Below are 18,967 nucleotides of genomic sequence, written 5' to 3'. Positions count from 1 at the left end.
TAGCAGCTGAACCCATGGATATATCTCTCTCTCTCGAGCAATCCGAGATCCAAATTCCGGAAAACCAAGCCAGGATGCATTTGGTTCGCAAACTGAGCCTGGCGCAGACTCCTCCGCCACTTCTTCAGCTGCTGCGCTTCTACTGCGCCATCCCTCCTCCTCAGTCCAATTCCAAACTATTCGTTGCAGGTTGGACTCTCGCTCTTCTCTCTTTATGAAACAATTATTACTTCTTGATGACTCTTATTTGCTGTGAATGGGAAAGACCAGGTCTTTCATGGTCGGTGGATGAGAAGTCGTTAAAAGATGCTTTCTCTTCTTTTGGTGAGGTCACTGAAGGTACATCATCAACATTCCCTTTCCTCTTCTTTTTTTATGTTTCACTTCTTTCATGTTCTTAAACCAATCTGGTAATTGCTATCCATTTTAACTACTTTCGTTGTCTTCAAACAACCTGGTCATATTGTTGGTTCAGTTTGGTTGTCTTTGATATTTGGTTTTTTGTGCAGTAGGATTACTGAATTGTGCGTCTAATTATATCCATGTTAGTGTATAGGTTGTATGGTCTTTGATATGTGAAGCTTAATAATGTTGGTTGTATTCTTTTCCTTCTTAAGTTGTCTTGAATCTTTCTGTCTGCTGAGTGTATCTTTGTTGTTTGCATTTAGGCGTCATCATCGTTTGGTTTGAATTTTAGTATCCGATGTGATTTGTCTGTGCATACAAAAAGGGAAGCAAAAGTGTTCGAGAAATTGTCACAGAGATACTTGATGCACATGAAGTTTTTCTTTTTGGTTGATAAGTTAGGACTGAAGCAAATAAAGTCTAATAGCATTCCATTGATATATTGCTGCTGAGGTCAAATCATATACTCTGCTCTCTTTTTTATTTTGGAGAGAGAGAGAGAGAGACAGAGATACCAGAATCTTACTGGAGATGTGATTCTGCAGTCTACTTTGGTGTGCCAACTAGTGACATCAGTTTCCCTCCTATAATCTAACTGCTGTAGCATAGTCTTCTCGGCCATTCAATTTCCCATTCAGAAGCACAACGGCAATTTTGGGAGGGGATGCTTAGGCGATTTTTGAAAGCTTGTTTCCTGGCCTAAATCAATCGATCTATTCTTGATCACTATCAGATCTAGCACAACAATGCCGTCCATAATGGATGGTTCGGCCACTACATAGAGCGTTCTACCCATCGTGTCTCTGCGAGTTTAATATCTACAAACTCCCAAGATCTGTTCGGTGAAGCAGCAGTCTTGATGATTTTTAACTTGACCTTGATACAAGCTCACCACACATCTACTCAACTAAACCCAGCTATCAAGTTGGTTTGGGTTTGTTTCAGGTCATAATGGCCCATGTTGTACCCTTGGTCATCATGAGTGGTAAAAGAACAAACCTTCAGTGGAATCCAAACGGCAAAAAAAAATGAAAAAAAAAAAAAGAATAATAAATGACAAGTAGATATAGTGAAGATGCAAAGGTTGTCTCAAAAGAATGGGAGGTGGAAAAGGAGATTGGCACCCAGTTCAACATGTCTGGCCATGAGCCTCTTTCTTTTGTAGCAATGATTAAGGAATTTACACTTAAGGTGTATCGCACTTAAGGTGTAATCATAAGCATCTTCACCCCTAAAGCATTGGTTAAGATTTTGTTAATTTAGAGCATTAAAGCACAAGAATACGGTTTGTGATCAATCAACTATCAAATCTTCAATAGTCTTATCGAGCCTACCTCTCTTTGCATCTTCTCCATGGTGCTTTTCTTTCATTTGCAACCTCTGATAAGGTCCCTCTTTATCATTTTATATGTGCATTTTCATAAGTAAAATTTGCTCCCAAGTATCATCTCACATTGACCACCAAGAAATTGAGGATAAGAATAGAAGGCTTAGATAATGTGCACATGCATAGGACTTGTAAGTGCTTATAAATAGAAACTGAACAGATTAACTGAGCTTTCTCTGTTTCTGGTATTGAACTTTCACAATTTGTTTTCATGTGACTCTGATGCATGATAAACTGCACATACTTGAAAATCATTTATATATTAAGTTAAAAGTGACACAAATTATGCTCTTTTTCTCAGTTAGGATAATGTATGACAAGAACACTGGAAGGGCAAGAGGCTTTGGGTTTGTCAATTTTTCCACGGAACATGAAGCTAAATGTGCCAAAGATGCCATGGATGGAAAGGTAAAAATATGTATCGCTTGTAGCTGAGTGGGTTGACTTTGTTAAAGAAACCTGTTGTATATATAAACAAATCAATTGATGCAATGGTCAAGTTTGACAATAGTTCTATTTTGCAGGCATTATTAGGCCGACCTTTGAGGATAAGCTTTGCTCTCGAAAAGGTTCGTGGTGGACCAGTAGTAGTTCCTCGGGTTTCCATGGCAAATGAGTCCACTAATTAGAAAATGTTGACTCTACAGTCAGCAAAACATTTTTGCTGCTTTGGTATTCTCCTCATATATAGCTTGCAAGGAGAAATATGAAGTCAAGCAATGGTTTGGACGGCCAATATCACTACAATGGTTGTAAAATTCTTATCCATAACAGTGAAAGACATTTCTGAGTGACTTTTTGTCATAAAAGAGAGTTGACTCAATTTCTGCTTTTCTTATTTCAACTAATCTCGTTAGTTGTTTTTGAATACATTCTCTGGGCATGATTCAACCAGATTTTGTAGTGTACCATAGGCTTTCTATGTGGTACTAGTATAGAAATGCTGCAGTACCCAAAAATTATTTTCTCCATATAGATTTATTGTTTTTCTTTCTTTTACTGATATTCTTTTATGGAATATTGTAATGTATGCATGGTGCACTCAGCCCATTTGCATAGCTCATCAGAGTGCCATTTTTGGACATCTCAAAGAATTTGTCCTAGGTATGTTACACATCTGCCACCTTTGGTGCATGCATCTGATTCACATAAGGCACTAGCAGCCCTTATTATGATTGTCTTGTTAGAGTGAGCTCATCTGTTCAGATGCTTTCTCGACTAAATTTGGCTGTACTTTCCTAAGTCCAGCTTCTCCTCTGACTGTTTTTGGAGATCCTGCATTGCCTTAAATAATTGTAGTTTATGGCTCTGTTACACGTTGAACCCATGATTCCCTGCATGATGTATACTAGCAGACTGCCAAACTTTTACCAACATCCACATTTTCCTAACCAATGCTTTAACTGCAACCCTACCACAGAGACCATACCTGTGTACCCCAAAGATTTATTCTTTTACAGATGGCAAGCCCTTGTACGGTGGCAACAAGCACACACCAGAAAATAAAGCAGATTCATCACTCCCATGCTGGCTATGACCTAGTAGTAGTAATCCTCTCTACTGTTATTCATGTTGTTGTCTAAGCAGCTTGTCCAACCACCGCTGCTGCTGGTGGCTTTCTTGACAACACTTGGTAAGAAGCTGCTCAAATAGTTAGCCCCATGCAGGCTACAGAAGAAGAGAGAGACGACTAAGGTTTGCAAATGTCAGGGAATTGCCTGTTTTAGAACTCAACTTGTCCTACTGCTTCAAAGGGTTCTGCAATACCCATTAAAATGAGCTGTAGCTGAAGCCAAAGGCTGACATTGGCGTCACCCCTCCTGCAAATTTGTTCTCTCATTTTCATGTTATGCATCATAACACCCTGGAAGTCTTGAGCTAGATTGTGTGCTCCAGAGTAACAAATGGAGCCAAGTGCAGTCAGGGGTTCCTGGATCCAACAAATGCATCCCCGACATTTAACCAAGTCTACCCTAATCTGAATACCACACCTGTGAGTTTGATGCATGGGTACCATGGTGAAAGGTGCATTCCAACCGCACTCGGATACTGCAGAATTAAGATCCAAGCAGAGGTAACATGTTGAGACATATTGGTATGAAAATTCAAACATCTCTTTCAGATCACACCCTATCCATTACCAACCTAATCCAACTTGGACTACCCGGCCGTGATAATATGTCAGCCCCGACTCATGTTGGATCCAGATGTGAATTCGCTTGCACCATGAAGCTGGAGACAACATGAGATGGCAAATGTGCTAAGAGTTTGTGCTTCAGCTGGAAAGGATTCCTGAGTAGCATATTCAAGAGAGAGTTGTGTGCCTTCTTCAGGACTTCTTTTATCTTTCACTGATGACCATCTAATTAGTGTGTTATCCATGCAATTGGGATTCAAGATGAAGGTAGTGGTGATCCATGTTATGAATCCAATACTCACAGCAGACCATTGTCAAAAGCTGAACAGCTGCATCTTTATTTTATCTGCTTTTGTTGTTTGGTGGATCTGTCAGGATGACTGTGCAACAGTGATACATGTAACATGGACACAGAGAACATAGTACTCATCAGAAGTTATCCATACATGTAAAATGACTCATCAGAGGAATTAACACAGCACAGCACAGCACGATAGAAAGACAATAACAAAAGGCACTGAAAAAGCAAGAGTCAGCATCATTGACATGTTTGTGACAAAGTTGCCCGCAAATGGTCTAACAAGCAACAAAATGATTGTTACATATACTAATGAACGATCTCATAGTTCAACAGTAATTCTTGAGAAGATAATGTTTCTTTGGCTTCAGTATTAAACCTTCCATGCTTTTAATCAAGAACATGAAAAATTTATTTTATCCGCCACAGAAATATTATAGGGATGAAGCTTTAAAGGTTAAAGGGAAATAGTTAAATAGACCCTAAAAATAAATCCAATCCAACTTAAGCTCCCTGAGATCCTACAGCTTTCCAGAGCTTGACCCACTCAACCATGGCATCTGCAGCACTTGCAAACACTGGATTCAGTGGCCCCAGCTGTTCTTTCACCATCGCTGCCATCTCAATTACACAATCCTCTGCTGTAACTGCAGTACTTGGCAGCCTGACTGACTGGAAGAAGGGCACAATCTCCTCCATCAATTTCACTCCTTCCCATTCCCTCTTCAAGCTATCCATAGCACCCCTTACATCAACCCCGTCGCCCCTCCAAACATAAGGCAGCCCACTCTTCACCCCAAGACCCAAGTGGTCACACACCACCTTGGTACACAACCCACACCATATATCCTCCATGGTCTCCCATCTTTCCTTGCCCTCTCCTGCCAAACGCAACCCTGGAAGCAATGCAGGACCGAGTAGCTCCCTGTTGAACCCAAAATTGATTCCACTCACAGGCATCAATGCCCTAACTGGAACTGTCATTACAGCATCCACATATCGAACATTTCTATCATTTGGTTTTACAACCTGAGTTGGAGCATCATAGTCAGCAATGTTGAGCCATAGGCCACAAGACAGCACGCATTCAACTCCATTTCGCAGACTGAATGGATAGCCACGGACAAAGTCTGCACCTTTGCAAAATGGATCATAGAGTGTGTTGAAGAAGAATGGTGTGGCAGGTGTCTTAAGATTCACTATGTGCTGTGCTACGGCATCAACTAAGGTGCCAGCATTGTCCCTCGCAGGAAGACAGTCATCATCAATGGAAATAATATATTTTTTGTGTGAGACAAGATAACCAAAGTACCGGCATGAATGACCAGTAAAGTTGATGGAAGTGGCACCCAGAATCTGAGCCATATCAGATTTTGTGAACACCTGATGATCAAAGCCTGGGGGTATTTGCAGGTCCTCTTCCACGTCAGGATCTTTGATGATTATGAGGTGGAAGCGGGAAAAAAATGGTCGCCATTTCTCCATGAAAGCAGTGAGGTCAGATCGGAGTGCCGCAATCACAATATCAACCTCATTGTCTTCAATGTTCAAAGACATCTTGCTGGAACCCAAAAGCTCAACTTAAAAAAGACAGTCTTCAACTAAAGGAACTGATTTGAACTGCACCTCTAAAATTTTTCAGAGCACCCTGCAATGTGCAACTTAGGAAGGTGAAAATTCTATATTCTTACATTTTATCCATATTGAAGGCTAAAGGGAAGTTACTTACTGGTAGGAAGAACTGGGGTAAGGACCTGCTTGATGTTAAGGGACTGTACAAAGCGAAGGATTTCCTCGTTGCCAGTTGCCGTGAATAACTTCAGAATCTTCTCTGTCAGCTTTCCTGCACGCAAGGTTTTCTGTGCATTTAAAGTACATGGGAGGTTAATGAAAATAACATTAGGGGGCAAAAGAAGCATGACGTACCCACCAGTATATGATTCAAAGTAAAATAAAGAATGGGTAAAAGAGAAACGTTGTTAGTCATGAACATAATGTGCTTTCTTGGAGCAAAAGTAACATAGTATAGCAAAGCTCCATGGGGATGATCCATAAGAATACTTGAAACATATATCACCTCCAGAGGAGTCTTCCTGTAAACTACATGGCCCTGCTCCTGGACCTGATACTTAAAATATAGCAGTAATGATTGCTGCATATATTAAAATGCACATGCACAAGGTCAGAGGTCAACATGAGATTTTGTTGCATGACCATGTGGTTAACAACTTGAAGAGTGAAGGACAACACTCATGGAAAGACCCATTGAATAGTTGTAGAAGCAATGCTACCAAATTCACCAGGATAAAATGGGCAAAACTTAACACTCCAAGGCTACAGCAACAATGGAAAGCTCATTTAATAAAATTAGCTTAGCATGCAATTCCAAAAAAGGACTGGATGACATGGTGCAATCAAAACTAACATGATTAAGTTTGATGATATCACAATTCGCAACCCTTAAATATAAGCATGAGAAACCTGTTTTGGTTCATCAAATATTCATAAGTATAACGCACTGGAATTTGCTTTGCTAAAAACCAGTAAAGAACTTGGGTCAGTCCTTTCAGCAATAATAACCTATTGTCACCACTAACACTCAAAAAAATGTTTGTTCTTGACAGGATATATTAGCAAGCTGTGTTGCATCCATGCCTTCCACATTTGTCCAAATAGATCTAAGGGTAATTACTTATGACGAATTGTCTCCAGTTCCCAAGGCAAAAAACTTGAAGAAGCATACCAGAACGTAGCAAGTTATCACTAATTTTCTTCTTATGACAAGTGAAACCTCAAAGCAAGGTTTGGCCTGGTTGCAATTCCAACCAAGTATATGAGGGAGAGCAATAAGTTACACTTTATATTAAAGAGCTTGAACTTGAAGACTCTCCCATGTAGCATGAAATCTCTCTCTGACACTCCCCTCCCCCTTTTACCTCTCAAAAATTCGTGCAGACCAACTATCAAGGGTTTGCCTAAAGATATTGAAGGATACAATAAAGTCTGGTCAAATAAGTCTGTTTGCTACTATAGATTAAATGTGAAGAAAGTCAGAATATCTGGACAGATGCCTCCACCAAAGAGCAGAAAATCAATCCTGATGTTCCCCAGCCCTTATATAGTTTGCAGTCAGTACCACTATAAGTAGCCTGCTCATCATAGCAGAAACAAGAAAAGTACTGGTAAATGTGATAGTAATGTCGGAAAATGATGGTTAAGCCCAGCGACATGTGCTGAGGTATGAAGTAAGATTATATTCAACCACAATGTTAGAGGGAGAGATAATGCCTAGCATCTCACTCTTCGAGAGATGATGAAATCTCAAAGGAATAATAGAAGCTGGAAGAGATTGCATATTAATAAGATTTCCTACCCAATCAACATGATTAGTGGCCTCGGGATATGATGGATAGGCAGAAGAGAGACTATGCAAGTGATAATCCCTGGGAGGTGCCAAAGAATTTTAAACCTATAGCAAACAAACCTAGGAGCATGAATGAGCTTCGCCGCAACTAGACATGCACCATATCAAAGGAAGAGATGGTCAAACAGACTAATCTATCCTCGAGCTTACAATGCCAAATATGATCATAAATGAAGGGGCTGCTTGGTTGCCAGCATCCAGGCCTCAGATGCTGTATCCTAGTTGCAGGCTGATGGATGCAGGTGTTTGGTTGCCCTGCAACTGGACCAGATGCCAACAACTGAGTTGCAAGTTGCAACATAAGGCCCTTTTTTTGCACCTAGAGATGCAGCCAAAAATGATCACATTCCAAGATGCAGGCTCTAGTTGCAGCCTTAAGGACTATAATCGCCTCCCTTTCTTTCCAATAATGATGATAATATTACTATGATTATAATAATAAAAAATATCATGATATTATCATGTCTTATTATAATAGTTCTAGATTAAAAAAATAACGATCATAATATCATAGTAATATGATAATATTAAATCTAATTATAATAAATATGAAGATATACGAATATAATAATTGTTATTACAATAATACGATAACAATTATCATATAATATAGTATAATAGATCATATAATCTAACATACAATAATATAATATAATGAAATGTAATGTAATATAATACAATATAATCTAGTGTCGTATTATATTTAGTAATATAGTATATTAACTATTATCATAATTATTATAATTATAAAATTACTTTGTTTTAGTAATTAACTAATATGGACAATAAGTATATTAATACATAATATAATTATATAATATAATGTACCATATTATGTTATATTATATTATATATTATAGTATAATGTTATATATAATATGATATTATATGATATTAAATCATAATATAGTTATCATTAATAATAATTAATTAATAAAAAATAAAATCATAATTATATGAATTGATATTATGTTATATATTAATTATACTATATCTTTTAATATACTATATTATAGTATTTTATTATATTACGTTGTCTTATTGTATGATATATTGTAACATTACAATAATAACTATATAATGTGATAATATGTTATAATAATATCAGTGGAAGTCATGTTACCATGTCAATTTCAGGGTGATCGCACCCTATACACATGGAACAACCAACCATATAAACTGCAATTGAGGTTTATGCAAGCAAGCCAAATAGGAGGCTGCAAATACAGATGCAGTATTTGTCTTTGGTGCTACATCTGAAAATACAGGCAACCAAACATCCTGAAGCTTCAAAAGTATCTTCCTAGATGTGTTAACAGTGTAGCAGGCATGGTTGATTAAATCAAGACTCACTCTATTGACAACAAGTACCACTAGAAGAGATGGTAAACCTAAGAGAGAAAAGGTAGCAAAGAAAATCCAAGTGAACCCAAAATGACAACAATGATGCCAATCAGATGGCAATTATGAAAGCAGCACCACTAGAAATTATCGTATCATCAACATATAGCAAGACTAGAATAATGGTGAAGTAGCATTTCATTAAGGACAGTTGGTATGTCATAGTTAAGCCACAAACAAAAATTGCATGAAGTGCTTAAACCAAGAAACAATAGCCTATGCAAGTCTATCTCTCTCTCTCCATGGCTGAGAGAACTTGCAATTGATTTTTGGCGCTAAAAAGATAATGAAAAAGTGACCAAAAAAGGAGGGAGTAAGGAAGATACCAAAACCGAAAAGGCCAAAGAAGAGGGTTAAAAAACAAAGAAAAGAGAGGAACAAATAGAGTTCAACCCCAATTGATTTCTAGTCTCACCTTTGTCTTCCATGTTCAGTGGAAGTCTTCCACAATCAAAGGAGGAACCAAGGAGATGAATCCTTAGTCACATCGAAACACACCAATAGCTCATACATCCTCTTGAAATCCCCCATAATAGCCTAAATTTTGGCATTCATGAGCTTGATGAGGTCTTGCAACTCTTCATCAACATTTAAATTGAAATCCTCAATAACAATGCAGGATCTCACTCAAAAAGCTAACCAGGTGTTATTTATATCCCTTTATAAGTACCCAAGATCTCCTCTGCGCATAATAAATATTGGACTAAACACATGCTCACATGGGTCCTCACATACTCTTATTTAAGCATGAGTCCTTACATAACCCTCATCAGGTTGATCATGGTCACTCCTATTAAGCCCGTGCTGCAGTATTCCCTCATCCATATGAACCATAAGTTAGGTTAGCACAAATGCCATTAGTAACAATTTCGGACCTCACTCAAAAAGCTAACTGGGAGGTGTTATTTGAATTCCTTAACCCTATATAAATATTCAACATCTCCATATCGCATAATTGATGTGGGACTGAATACATACCCACATGGATCCTCACGTCCTCAATCTTGAAGTTGGAGGGAAAAGTTCTGATATACTTGATGCAGCCCACATGAAACAAAGAGCTACTTAAATGAATTTAATAAAGAAAATTGTCTATATCTGATTTAGATATGTTCTTTTTTGCTATATAACAGCAGCACACATAAAATAAGAGCATTCGAATGAAGAGAAGGGAAGAGAAAAGATAATATAAGCTAGAGGCATGGGAAGAAAGGATACATTCCTCCCTCCTTCCATTCACAAACTACCATTTCAGTGGGCCACTTCTTTTTTAGATAGTCTTAACAGGTTACTATTCGCTACTAGTTTGAGACCTACGAGGATCCTGACAAAACGAAATAAAAAAATTACATTCAATAATCACTAAACCCCTAAGATCTAGGAAGTAATAATAAACTGAATCTTATGTGACCAGCCACTCCTTAAAGCCATAATCAAGTCCAGATTTCTATATCTGTTCAAACTGCTAACTAGATGCTAAGACTTGAAGCCAAAATAATGGTCAGGCCAGCCTTCTTTGACTAGGCTTTGGCTGGAACTACCAAGGGGCATGATTTTATAGGCTAGACCAGGCTTATCCAAGATTCAATGTGCAGCAAAAAGAAATGTCTTTGGGTTCTTGCCATGCAACATCCCCCTAGTGAGCTTAGTTTAGATCACCACTTAGTCCACATCTCATCCTGCTACTTCACACATTGGTTCTGACTTTCTAGAGAGCAACGTTAAAAACTTGTTGCATTCTGATTTCAGTTGGCCCAACCAAGTTTCAGCTTTGCCAATTTCAGTAGGATCGACCTAGTTTCAGAGCTTTAGCCAAATTTGATGAAGAACCTAGAGAATAATTAAATAAATTTAAACAAGCCAAGGTAATATAAGTTACAGAATTTTGAGGCATATTGTTTGTAATGTTTGAATTTATGCTTTTGGTGTTTTCAGGGTAAAAGTTTGAAAGGATGTAAAAATATAAAAATCTTTTAGGACGAACGAAAAACATTAAACAGCAGTTGTCTAGTAACTAATTCTTAAACACCTGATGATGTTGATATCTATAATAGTAATGTACTAAAATAGATTTACATATCAATATGAAACTTGCCATAATGATTACCATTATACTAAAGTATCAACTATCAAGTATAAAATACAACTCATGATCAACATAATATGAAAAAGGCTATTACATATATATTAGCTAAATGCTTTTCAAGCATAAGTTAAGATCTAGGAAATCCAAGCATGCTCTATTGAGGAGGCATGAGCTTGATATAATACACAAACCATCTTTATCCTTTTTTCTCTTAAAAATTCATCTTAAAGAACTAGAAAGTTATCTTATACCTAGGAAAAAGCAACCTTTTTCTTAAATTTCTCAAAACCAAGCATCCAAAAGCTTTGATTTCTATAAAATATTCCAAAAGCATAAGGTTAATCTTCAGAAAGTGATTCTCACTTCCCATAAGTAAATTTTTCATGAAAGGTATTTCTACTTTGACTTTAAAAAAAAAAAAAGACCCAAAATTGACATTATCAAGCCAGATTTAATTTAAAATGCAGAAAGATCCTGAAATGATGATAAATGTTAAATTAAATGTAAAAATGACACCATAACAAAACTAAATATCAATATTATGAATAAAAATAGCACAAAATCAGTTTCAGACAAAACAGGACTGAAATCAGTCAGCTTTAGGTTTCTGGCTGAAATGGATGCTTTCAGCTCAAACTTCAGACCTTGATAGAGCATTTTTATTAATAAAGACAATGGTAATTTCATATAGGTGTAAATCAAGTCTGCTGAGAGGAGGCTTTAAGAGCAACATCCAACATTGCTACAGCACATCAATTTTTGTACAAAATTTTCCCTTCTCTAGTTGAAGACACTAGTGCAAGCCACTAAGTTTGATTCAGCCACAACTCCGTTTACCTAAAATATGCATACTGCATCAATTATGTATATACTTGGATAATTGGATTTCGGATTCCAGTGTAACTAACAACATCATACTTCTTGCATGTGTTTTTACCTCATGTATAACAATTCCATTGTAATCTTAGAGAAGTACTTACCTCTTTTCTTTGAAAAATTTTAATCTAGGCATTCTTGCCTCAGATCATACTTTCGGCCAATATTTTGTTCCACATTCTTCAAATAACCTCTTGTGGTCATGACTCATAAGCATATATCCTAACACTCAGAATATCAACCATTATCACAGTCTGATCTCACTCTTCATCTTCATCTGAGTTAGAAACTTAGAATGTCATAAAAAGAAGGAAGCTGGGGTGTATCATGGTCTTGGGGATCTCTATCATAGGGACTTCTAGCATCTCTTCGTTTGTTCTGCATTTGTAGGAATCTTCTCTAGTTCGTCACTATCTGTTGATTTATGAAATCATAAATGAAGTCATTTTGTTTAGTCTCTTCATATTAGTCATTTATACCATAATAGAGTGTAATTAATTACATCTTCAAAAGTAGGATCATGGTGATAACAAAACATTGTCCATGAGATGGGCATCACTATCATCATTGCTTTTGGCTTAGGATATTATATGCCCAAGAACTTCAACATGTATGTTAACCAAGGTTTTAAATCCGGTCAAATAGGACTGTTCCAGTTTTTTCATGGAACGAGACGCACTGTTGTCCCGCTCCATCCCGACATTTGGGACAGAGGATGTCCCAAAGACATCCCGATCGAGATGTTGGGACACTAGCAGGATAGTCCTATCCCGACACATGGGATGATACCCCATCTCAGTGTCCCATGGGACGTCCCGCTAGAATCTAAATTTAACACTGATCCTATGTATGCTTGGGCTTATGAGAGGAAGGATGGATGGCTTTCATCCACCATTTGGTTCAAAAAAATTTTAAAGGAGGAATTGTCCATCCACTTTGACCCACCAATTTGCATCCTTCCAATTTGAGAGGATGCATGGATAAATAGAGCATATAAGGGGTGGCTTTTGTATTGATAACATTATCCCTCATTAATTTTTTTGACAAAGGTATAACATTTCTTCACTATATAATTCATTTTATTTATATATTTTTATTTTCTCTATACCATTGATCCTATATTATTAAATTATGTTACAAATTATTTTAATTTTAATATATATTTTTTAATTATAAGTAAATAATTAGAATTATCTTCTATTTTTTATTTATATTTATTATTTTTAGTTAACTATCTATATAAAATTAATTAACTATTTAGATTAAATTATAAATTAATTAGTTATTTATATAATTAATATATAAAAATAAAATTAATTTATATATAGTTAATTATAAAATTATTTATTTTATTAAATTTTATTAAAATTAAATATTTATATAATTATAAATTACAAAGTTTGTAACTTTATGCACTATTCTGCTTCTTTGGTATATATAAGCGTTATAAATTAATAATAATAATTTTTTTATCAAATGATAGTTTAGTAAAAATGTTATACAAATATGATCCATCCTCCCTTTTATTTTTTTTATACCAAACAAAAGAGAAAATCATTCTCATTCATCCTTCTATATTTCATCAAGCACATCAATCCTTCCTCCTCTATCCATCCTTTTTCTAATCCATCTTTTGTATCAAATAGACGATAACAATTTTGAATAACTTTTTTCCTAAACTATATTTTCAAGCAAACTTAGCAGTGTATCCTCTATCCATCCTTCCACCAATCCATCCTTCATACTGAATAGAGGATAATAACTTTGAATGATTTTTTTTTCCTAAACTATATTTTCAAGCATACTCGATAGTGGTTTCAACCATAGGTACTTTCACTATTGGGCAAGAAAGTTCACACTTCACGGTATGGTTTAATCTAACACAATGAGTATATTAAGAATTCTCTATAGATGTTATCTCCCTGCATTCCCCCCTTACATTGTCCCCAAAATTGCTAGTGCTATTAATCTCAACTTTCCATATTTCTTGATGATTTAAGACCATGTTATGAATATATGTTTATACATTAAACAAAAAACTTTAAGTGTATGAAGCAGTAAAAAAATAAAATCTCATCTTACTTCAGGCAAATACAGCTCATCAGAAAAGAGGGAATCATGAAGAATCAACCCAAATGCTGAACAAATAAACCAACAAATTAGGTAACTTTGCATTAAGCCCCTGAAAATGGTTTCTTGGCAGTGGTGTGGTCATCCGTAATATCTTGAAATGCTTACTTTTATCAGTGCAAGACATCCTAACTAAAAGCCAATTATCAGCGATATTGCCTGCTCTAATAATATTGAAGAGAAGACTCAATCTCAATCAACTGATGTGCTCAGAGCCTCAGACTCCTCAACCAGAAAGCATACTTCTGGCTCATTGTGGCCAGAAATTACTGATGATGGAAAGGTACCGCATTTTCATTTCAGACACATTATGACACTGGTGTCACACTAATCCCTTCTAGTTCGATATTTTTTTATGCACCGCAGTCAAAAAAAGGACCAAAAAAAGAAAAAAACTTGGTGGTTCCTTCTAAAATAATCCTGCAACTATTCATCTGAAAACTAGGGCATCATCTGGTCCTGCCATATAAATCGCTTGGCAGCAAGGAAACCTCACCGATAATCCTCCTAGTTCAGCAGATGAAAACTTAATAGCCGATAGAAACAAAACGGTATTAATTGCCATTGCGATTTCGCCTAATTCAAGCCAAAATCTCTTTCACGTAATTCCATCTCATTTCTTTCAAAATCCCGCATCACTATCAGAGAAATAATAAATCAATCGAAAGACATCAGCAATCAGTTTAAGGAAAATGATAGAATCATGAATCTAATTACCAATTCGAAAGAAGGAACAAAACATCACCTCATCCACCAACGCCAATACCCCCAAGAGAAAATAGAAAAAAAAAAAAAAAAAAGTTGAGAGAGAGAGAAAGGAATGTGGGATACCAGGAAGAGCTCGACGAGGATGGGATCGGGAACCGCCGAGAGATCCGTGATGTGGGCGATGTGGAGGACAGCCGAGTCAATGGTGAGAGAAATTAGGGTTGGGGGTTGCATCCACAACTGTACCAAACCAACGCTATTAATAATTCCTTCCTGGTAATTGCTATTATAATAATTACCCGCAAAGATTTCCCCCTTCTTCCTCCCTTTCCTTGCTCTCTCTCTCTCTTCTCCTGGTCCCCCGCGGTTGCGAGCGATCCGCCTTCTTCGCACGAGCGTGAGCTAATCTCTTGTTTCCTTGTGCCGGCTAGACGTGCTCGATTTGTATTAGCATTTCTTGTCCGCTTGCTTTCTTCTCCGAGCTTCGTTCATTTCGAGATCTTTCACCATTTCTTCGGCGAGATTGAGAGGAAGATAAGGACGGATCTGTTATGCTCTAATCGCCGATTAGTCAACAAGGTTGTAGGATTTCCCGGAGAATAAGATTTTTTTATTATTTTTTAGTTTGGGTTGAGGATAAATTTACTCACTCCAGAATATTACCGCAGCTGGGATAGCCGGTTAAACCTTTCACCACGTTGACCGTTGGATCGTATCCTGCACAGTGATCAAAGCACTCCGAACCATTTGCTTGTATTGGGTGCATGATCGGACAATATTAATTTAAATTATCTGATAATTTAAATTATTTATAAATAATTATATTATAATAAAATTATTGAGAATATGATACGTGACACGACAGATAGATTATTAATAAGATAAAATTAAAATTTTAAAATATTTTTAAATAAAATATATTTAATATTTATATATTGTGATTTATATTCAATATTATCCTGGCATTGTGACTATCAAACGATAATGCGGGTTTAATTTTTTTATTTTTTATTTTTATTTTTTTTAATTATTTAAAAAATAAGATTTAGCATCGTGGGACCCATTATGCAATTGGAAGCGATGGTGACAGAACAGGCTTTCCTAAGGCATTTTTCAACGTGAGAAATCCGACCACAAATGAGAGACCCGATCACAACCATTGACAGCATATAGGCGGCCAGGAAGTATCGTGGGATGCTTGTCTGAAACGAAGTGAAGTTTGTATTTGGATGTTATATCCCCAAACAGCTGAAATATCTATGTCTGGTCTGTCTTGTGATGTAATATTTAGTATTGCATGCCAAGGTAGCTGTCGGTCTGATGTTCTGGATGCTGGCAAGTAAGTAAATATAAGTGTTTGCTTTATGTAGGATGAGTTTGATCAGACTTTAGCTTCATCCCAGGAATCATTTATCTTAAATTTGTGTGCATGCATCCTTATAAGCCAGTAGGGATAAATAACTGATATAAAAATCAGAAGACTCAACAAAAGAACAAATAGCATACAATGCAACCAAAATGAGACAACTATAGAAAAAAATAAAAATCAAACATTACAAAAATTAACCATCCATGAATTAAATGGAATAGCTTCACTTCATTGTACTTCTTCCAGCAAAAAGCATTTGTAGTTTGTTAGAACAATTACACATCACAAAAGTTAATATGTTTAGATCCAAAACTATTGATAAAACTATCCGCTAGCCTACCAAATGTTCAAACCAAAATACCATATCCCAAACCATAGCATCAAAAACAACCACATCTAACAAAATAGATGTCCTGACCATGTCCCAAAATATGACATTTTCTCAACATCTAAGATAATGAAAAGAAGTCAGTCAGACTTGCACTATCACGAGCCATTATCAATCCGACTTTAACCATCAACGACTCATCTAGCTCCAAATCTTCAATCTCAACCATTGCGTCAAAAACCTTCTTCTTCAATTCTTGATCATCTGTAATGAACCGGAAACAATCTGCCAACCTATCAATACTTTTACTTGAAGCTTCACACATTGCTCCTAGATTGTCTATAGTTTCAATCAAATTGCCAATAAGAGCGCAACTTTTTCATCATTAGAAGTCTTTTTTTTTTTTTTACCTTGACTGGTTCTAGGATAAAGAAGCACTCTGTTGAGGATGACCAATAAGAGTTTGGAGAATGGGACTATTACTCTCAAACCCAGTAGGATCTACAAACTGGACCTCCTTCTCACTATTCATTATATCTACAAAGATTTCAGCGGCTTTATCTGCGAGTCCTCAATCCTCTGACTAGTTGCTCGATCTTTTTCAAATATGATCGAGAGTTCGTCCAAGTGTAAGAATGGCTTGTTTCGAAGATCAGATGCTTGAGGATAACTCTATTATAACAAACTAATATAAATTTAGCAAACTATAACTAAGACATCAAAAATTAAATAAAAATAAAGAATTAATTAATATGTTGTGCATTTATCTTGATCCAATTGTCCAATACATCTTGATCACAAGTAATATATTTTTTTATATCATCCCATCCAAATCCTGATGTGTTCAACATATCATAAATAGCATAATATTGTTGTTTCAACAACTTAAACCTTGAATAGATGTGTGGCTGAGTCTTGATGCCACAATTAGATATCTTATTTGCTATCATCTTCTCCAACTAGAGTAAGAATCCAGACTTGAAGTGATCACCTCCTCCCTTCCATATAGGATCATTCTTCAAATCAAGCATACATTCAATTAGCATGGCATCTTGCTCCACATTCCATTAATGCTTCTTCCCCTGGTTCCTTCTTTGACTTGAAGAAACATCTATATCTACAAGATGATTATTTAATACAAAAGACAAGAAATGTTCATATTGCAAATCTAAACGACAACAACAGCAAAAAAAAAATTCAAATGATAATAACAAGGTTCATAGTAAGACAAACAATCCAAAAACAACTTCTAAAATACAAAACATTAATAAAATCTCGAATACATCAAATAGTAATGCAACATACAAAATACATAGCAAAATTTATAATAATATCGAGCATTTTTTCAAGCTCTGGATTGGTCCCACATTTCTTGCACCAAGTCATCCCTAAATTGAGTCCAAGCATTTGTACTCTCAATATGATCAATTATTTATCCTTCAATGCCATTTTCTTCGGTCGAAAGGATATCAGGCACCTCATCCTCAATTGGATCAATTGACATCTCTCTTCTAATATGCTTATGCATAAGAGCACATGCACTAATAATTTTTGCTTGCATATTTACTGGATAGAAGGGCTTCTCTCTGAGAATCGCCAATCTCATTTTAAGAAATCCGAAGCATCACTCAATGATATTTCTAGCAAATGAGTGCCTATAGTTAAAGTATTTTTGTGGTATTGTCAGTTGATAGTTTTGTCTCCACTATTCAAATAATATCATTGACTTCTATATGGAGTTAAAAACCCTTCTGCATTTGTATATCCAACATCACACAAGTAATAAAAATCTAACATAAATAAAAATCTTGTTAGAAAATAAGTTTAACATATAAATGAATAAAACACGTTCCAAATAACTAAAACTATTACCTTGTGATATTTTTAAACCTCTTCTTCTAGATAAAGCATCTCGTAGTACTCTACCATCTGCAACTGATTTTTTCCAACTAAGTAAAATATAAATGAATTGCATATCTTGACTGCAAACTCCTAGAACATTCATAGCTATTTCATATTTTCTTGTTCTGTATCTAGGCTTGTTGATGTTAAGGATAATGCATCTAATGTATGTCCCATCTAAAGCACCTAGACAATTCTACAACAAAATAAATATATTATTATTATATTATTATATTATTATTATTATAAGATGTTTCTTAAATAATTTAAAATTAACAAATATTTATCCATCTAATTAGAAAAATTATCTTAAACCATTTTCATCTGTAGTCATTGAGTTATCAGGTATGGACTCTGATTTCTTGAGCAAGATTTCATGGTAAAAAAGAATAGACTTCAACACAACTGCAAACTATCTACTGATTGTCTCTCCACTTCTTACAAATTATCTTTTAATTACTCTATTCTTAGCATGATGAGTATATATATGTAAAAATATAGCAATCATCTCCTCAA

The 18,967-nt window shown here is 35.8% G+C and overlaps 3 protein-coding genes across 3 annotated transcripts; 1 reads left to right on the top strand and 2 right to left on the bottom strand.

Annotated features, from left to right (window-relative positions):
• Window positions 1-14: 14 nt before the first annotated feature.
• Window positions 15-2,615, top strand: LOC105049609 (glycine-rich RNA-binding protein 4, mitochondrial). Its single transcript, XM_010929327.4, has 4 exons — window positions 15-189; window positions 271-339; window positions 2,094-2,200; window positions 2,317-2,615. Exons 1-4 carry the CDS (start codon window positions 15-17, stop codon window positions 2,419-2,421), a joined length of 456 nt encoding a protein of 151 aa, XP_010927629.1. The 3' UTR covers window positions 2,422-2,615.
• Window positions 2,616-4,447: 1,832 nt separating this feature from the next.
• On the bottom strand, window positions 4,448-5,784 carry LOC109504749 (probable inactive UDP-arabinopyranose mutase 2). Its single transcript, XM_019852412.3, has one exon. The coding sequence runs from the start codon at window positions 5,782-5,784 to the stop codon at window positions 4,732-4,734; it is 1,053 nt and encodes a 350-aa protein (XP_019707971.1). The 3' UTR covers window positions 4,448-4,731.
• On the bottom strand, window positions 5,665-15,207 carry LOC105049607 (uncharacterized). Its single transcript, XM_010929317.4, has 3 exons — window positions 14,976-15,207; window positions 5,957-6,086; window positions 5,665-5,875 (listed from the first exon to the last, which is right to left on the bottom strand). The coding sequence occupies exons 1-3, from the start codon at window positions 15,084-15,086 to the stop codon at window positions 5,856-5,858; spliced, it is 261 nt and encodes an 86-aa protein (XP_010927619.2). The 5' UTR covers window positions 15,087-15,207; the 3' UTR covers window positions 5,665-5,855.
• Window positions 15,208-18,967: the final 3,760 nt, after the last annotated feature.

Source organism: Elaeis guineensis, chromosome 8 (assembly GCF_000442705.2).
Source record: "Elaeis guineensis isolate ETL-2024a chromosome 8, EG11, whole genome shotgun sequence".
Classification (NCBI taxonomy): domain Eukaryota; kingdom Viridiplantae; phylum Streptophyta; class Magnoliopsida; order Arecales; family Arecaceae; genus Elaeis; species Elaeis guineensis.
This window is presented reverse-complemented; position numbering and strand designations above follow the sequence as displayed.

Coding starts and splice junctions, on each gene's coding strand:
- LOC109504749 (XM_019852412.3), bottom strand. CDS start 5,784: ATGTCTTTGAACATTGAAGACAATGAGGTTGATATTGTGATTGCGGCA.
- LOC105049607 (XM_010929317.4), bottom strand. CDS start 15,086: ATGCAACCCCCAACCCTAATTTCTCTCACCATTGACTCGGCTGTCCTC. Junction 6,087..14,975: donor TCCTCGTCGAGCTCTTCCTG/GTATCCCACATT, acceptor TTAAATGCACAG/AAAACCTTGCGTGCAGGAAA. Junction 5,876..5,956: donor TACCCCAGTTCTTCCTACCA/GTAAGTAACTTC, acceptor TGCACATTGCAG/GGTGCTCTGAAAAATTTTAG.
- LOC105049609 (XM_010929327.4), top strand. CDS start 15: ATGGATATATCTCTCTCTCTCGAGCAATCCGAGATCCAAATTCCGGAA. Junction 190..270: donor TTCCAAACTATTCGTTGCAG/GTTGGACTCTCG, acceptor GGGAAAGACCAG/GTCTTTCATGGTCGGTGGAT. Junction 340..2,093: donor TTTTGGTGAGGTCACTGAAG/GTACATCATCAA, acceptor TCTTTTTCTCAG/TTAGGATAATGTATGACAAG.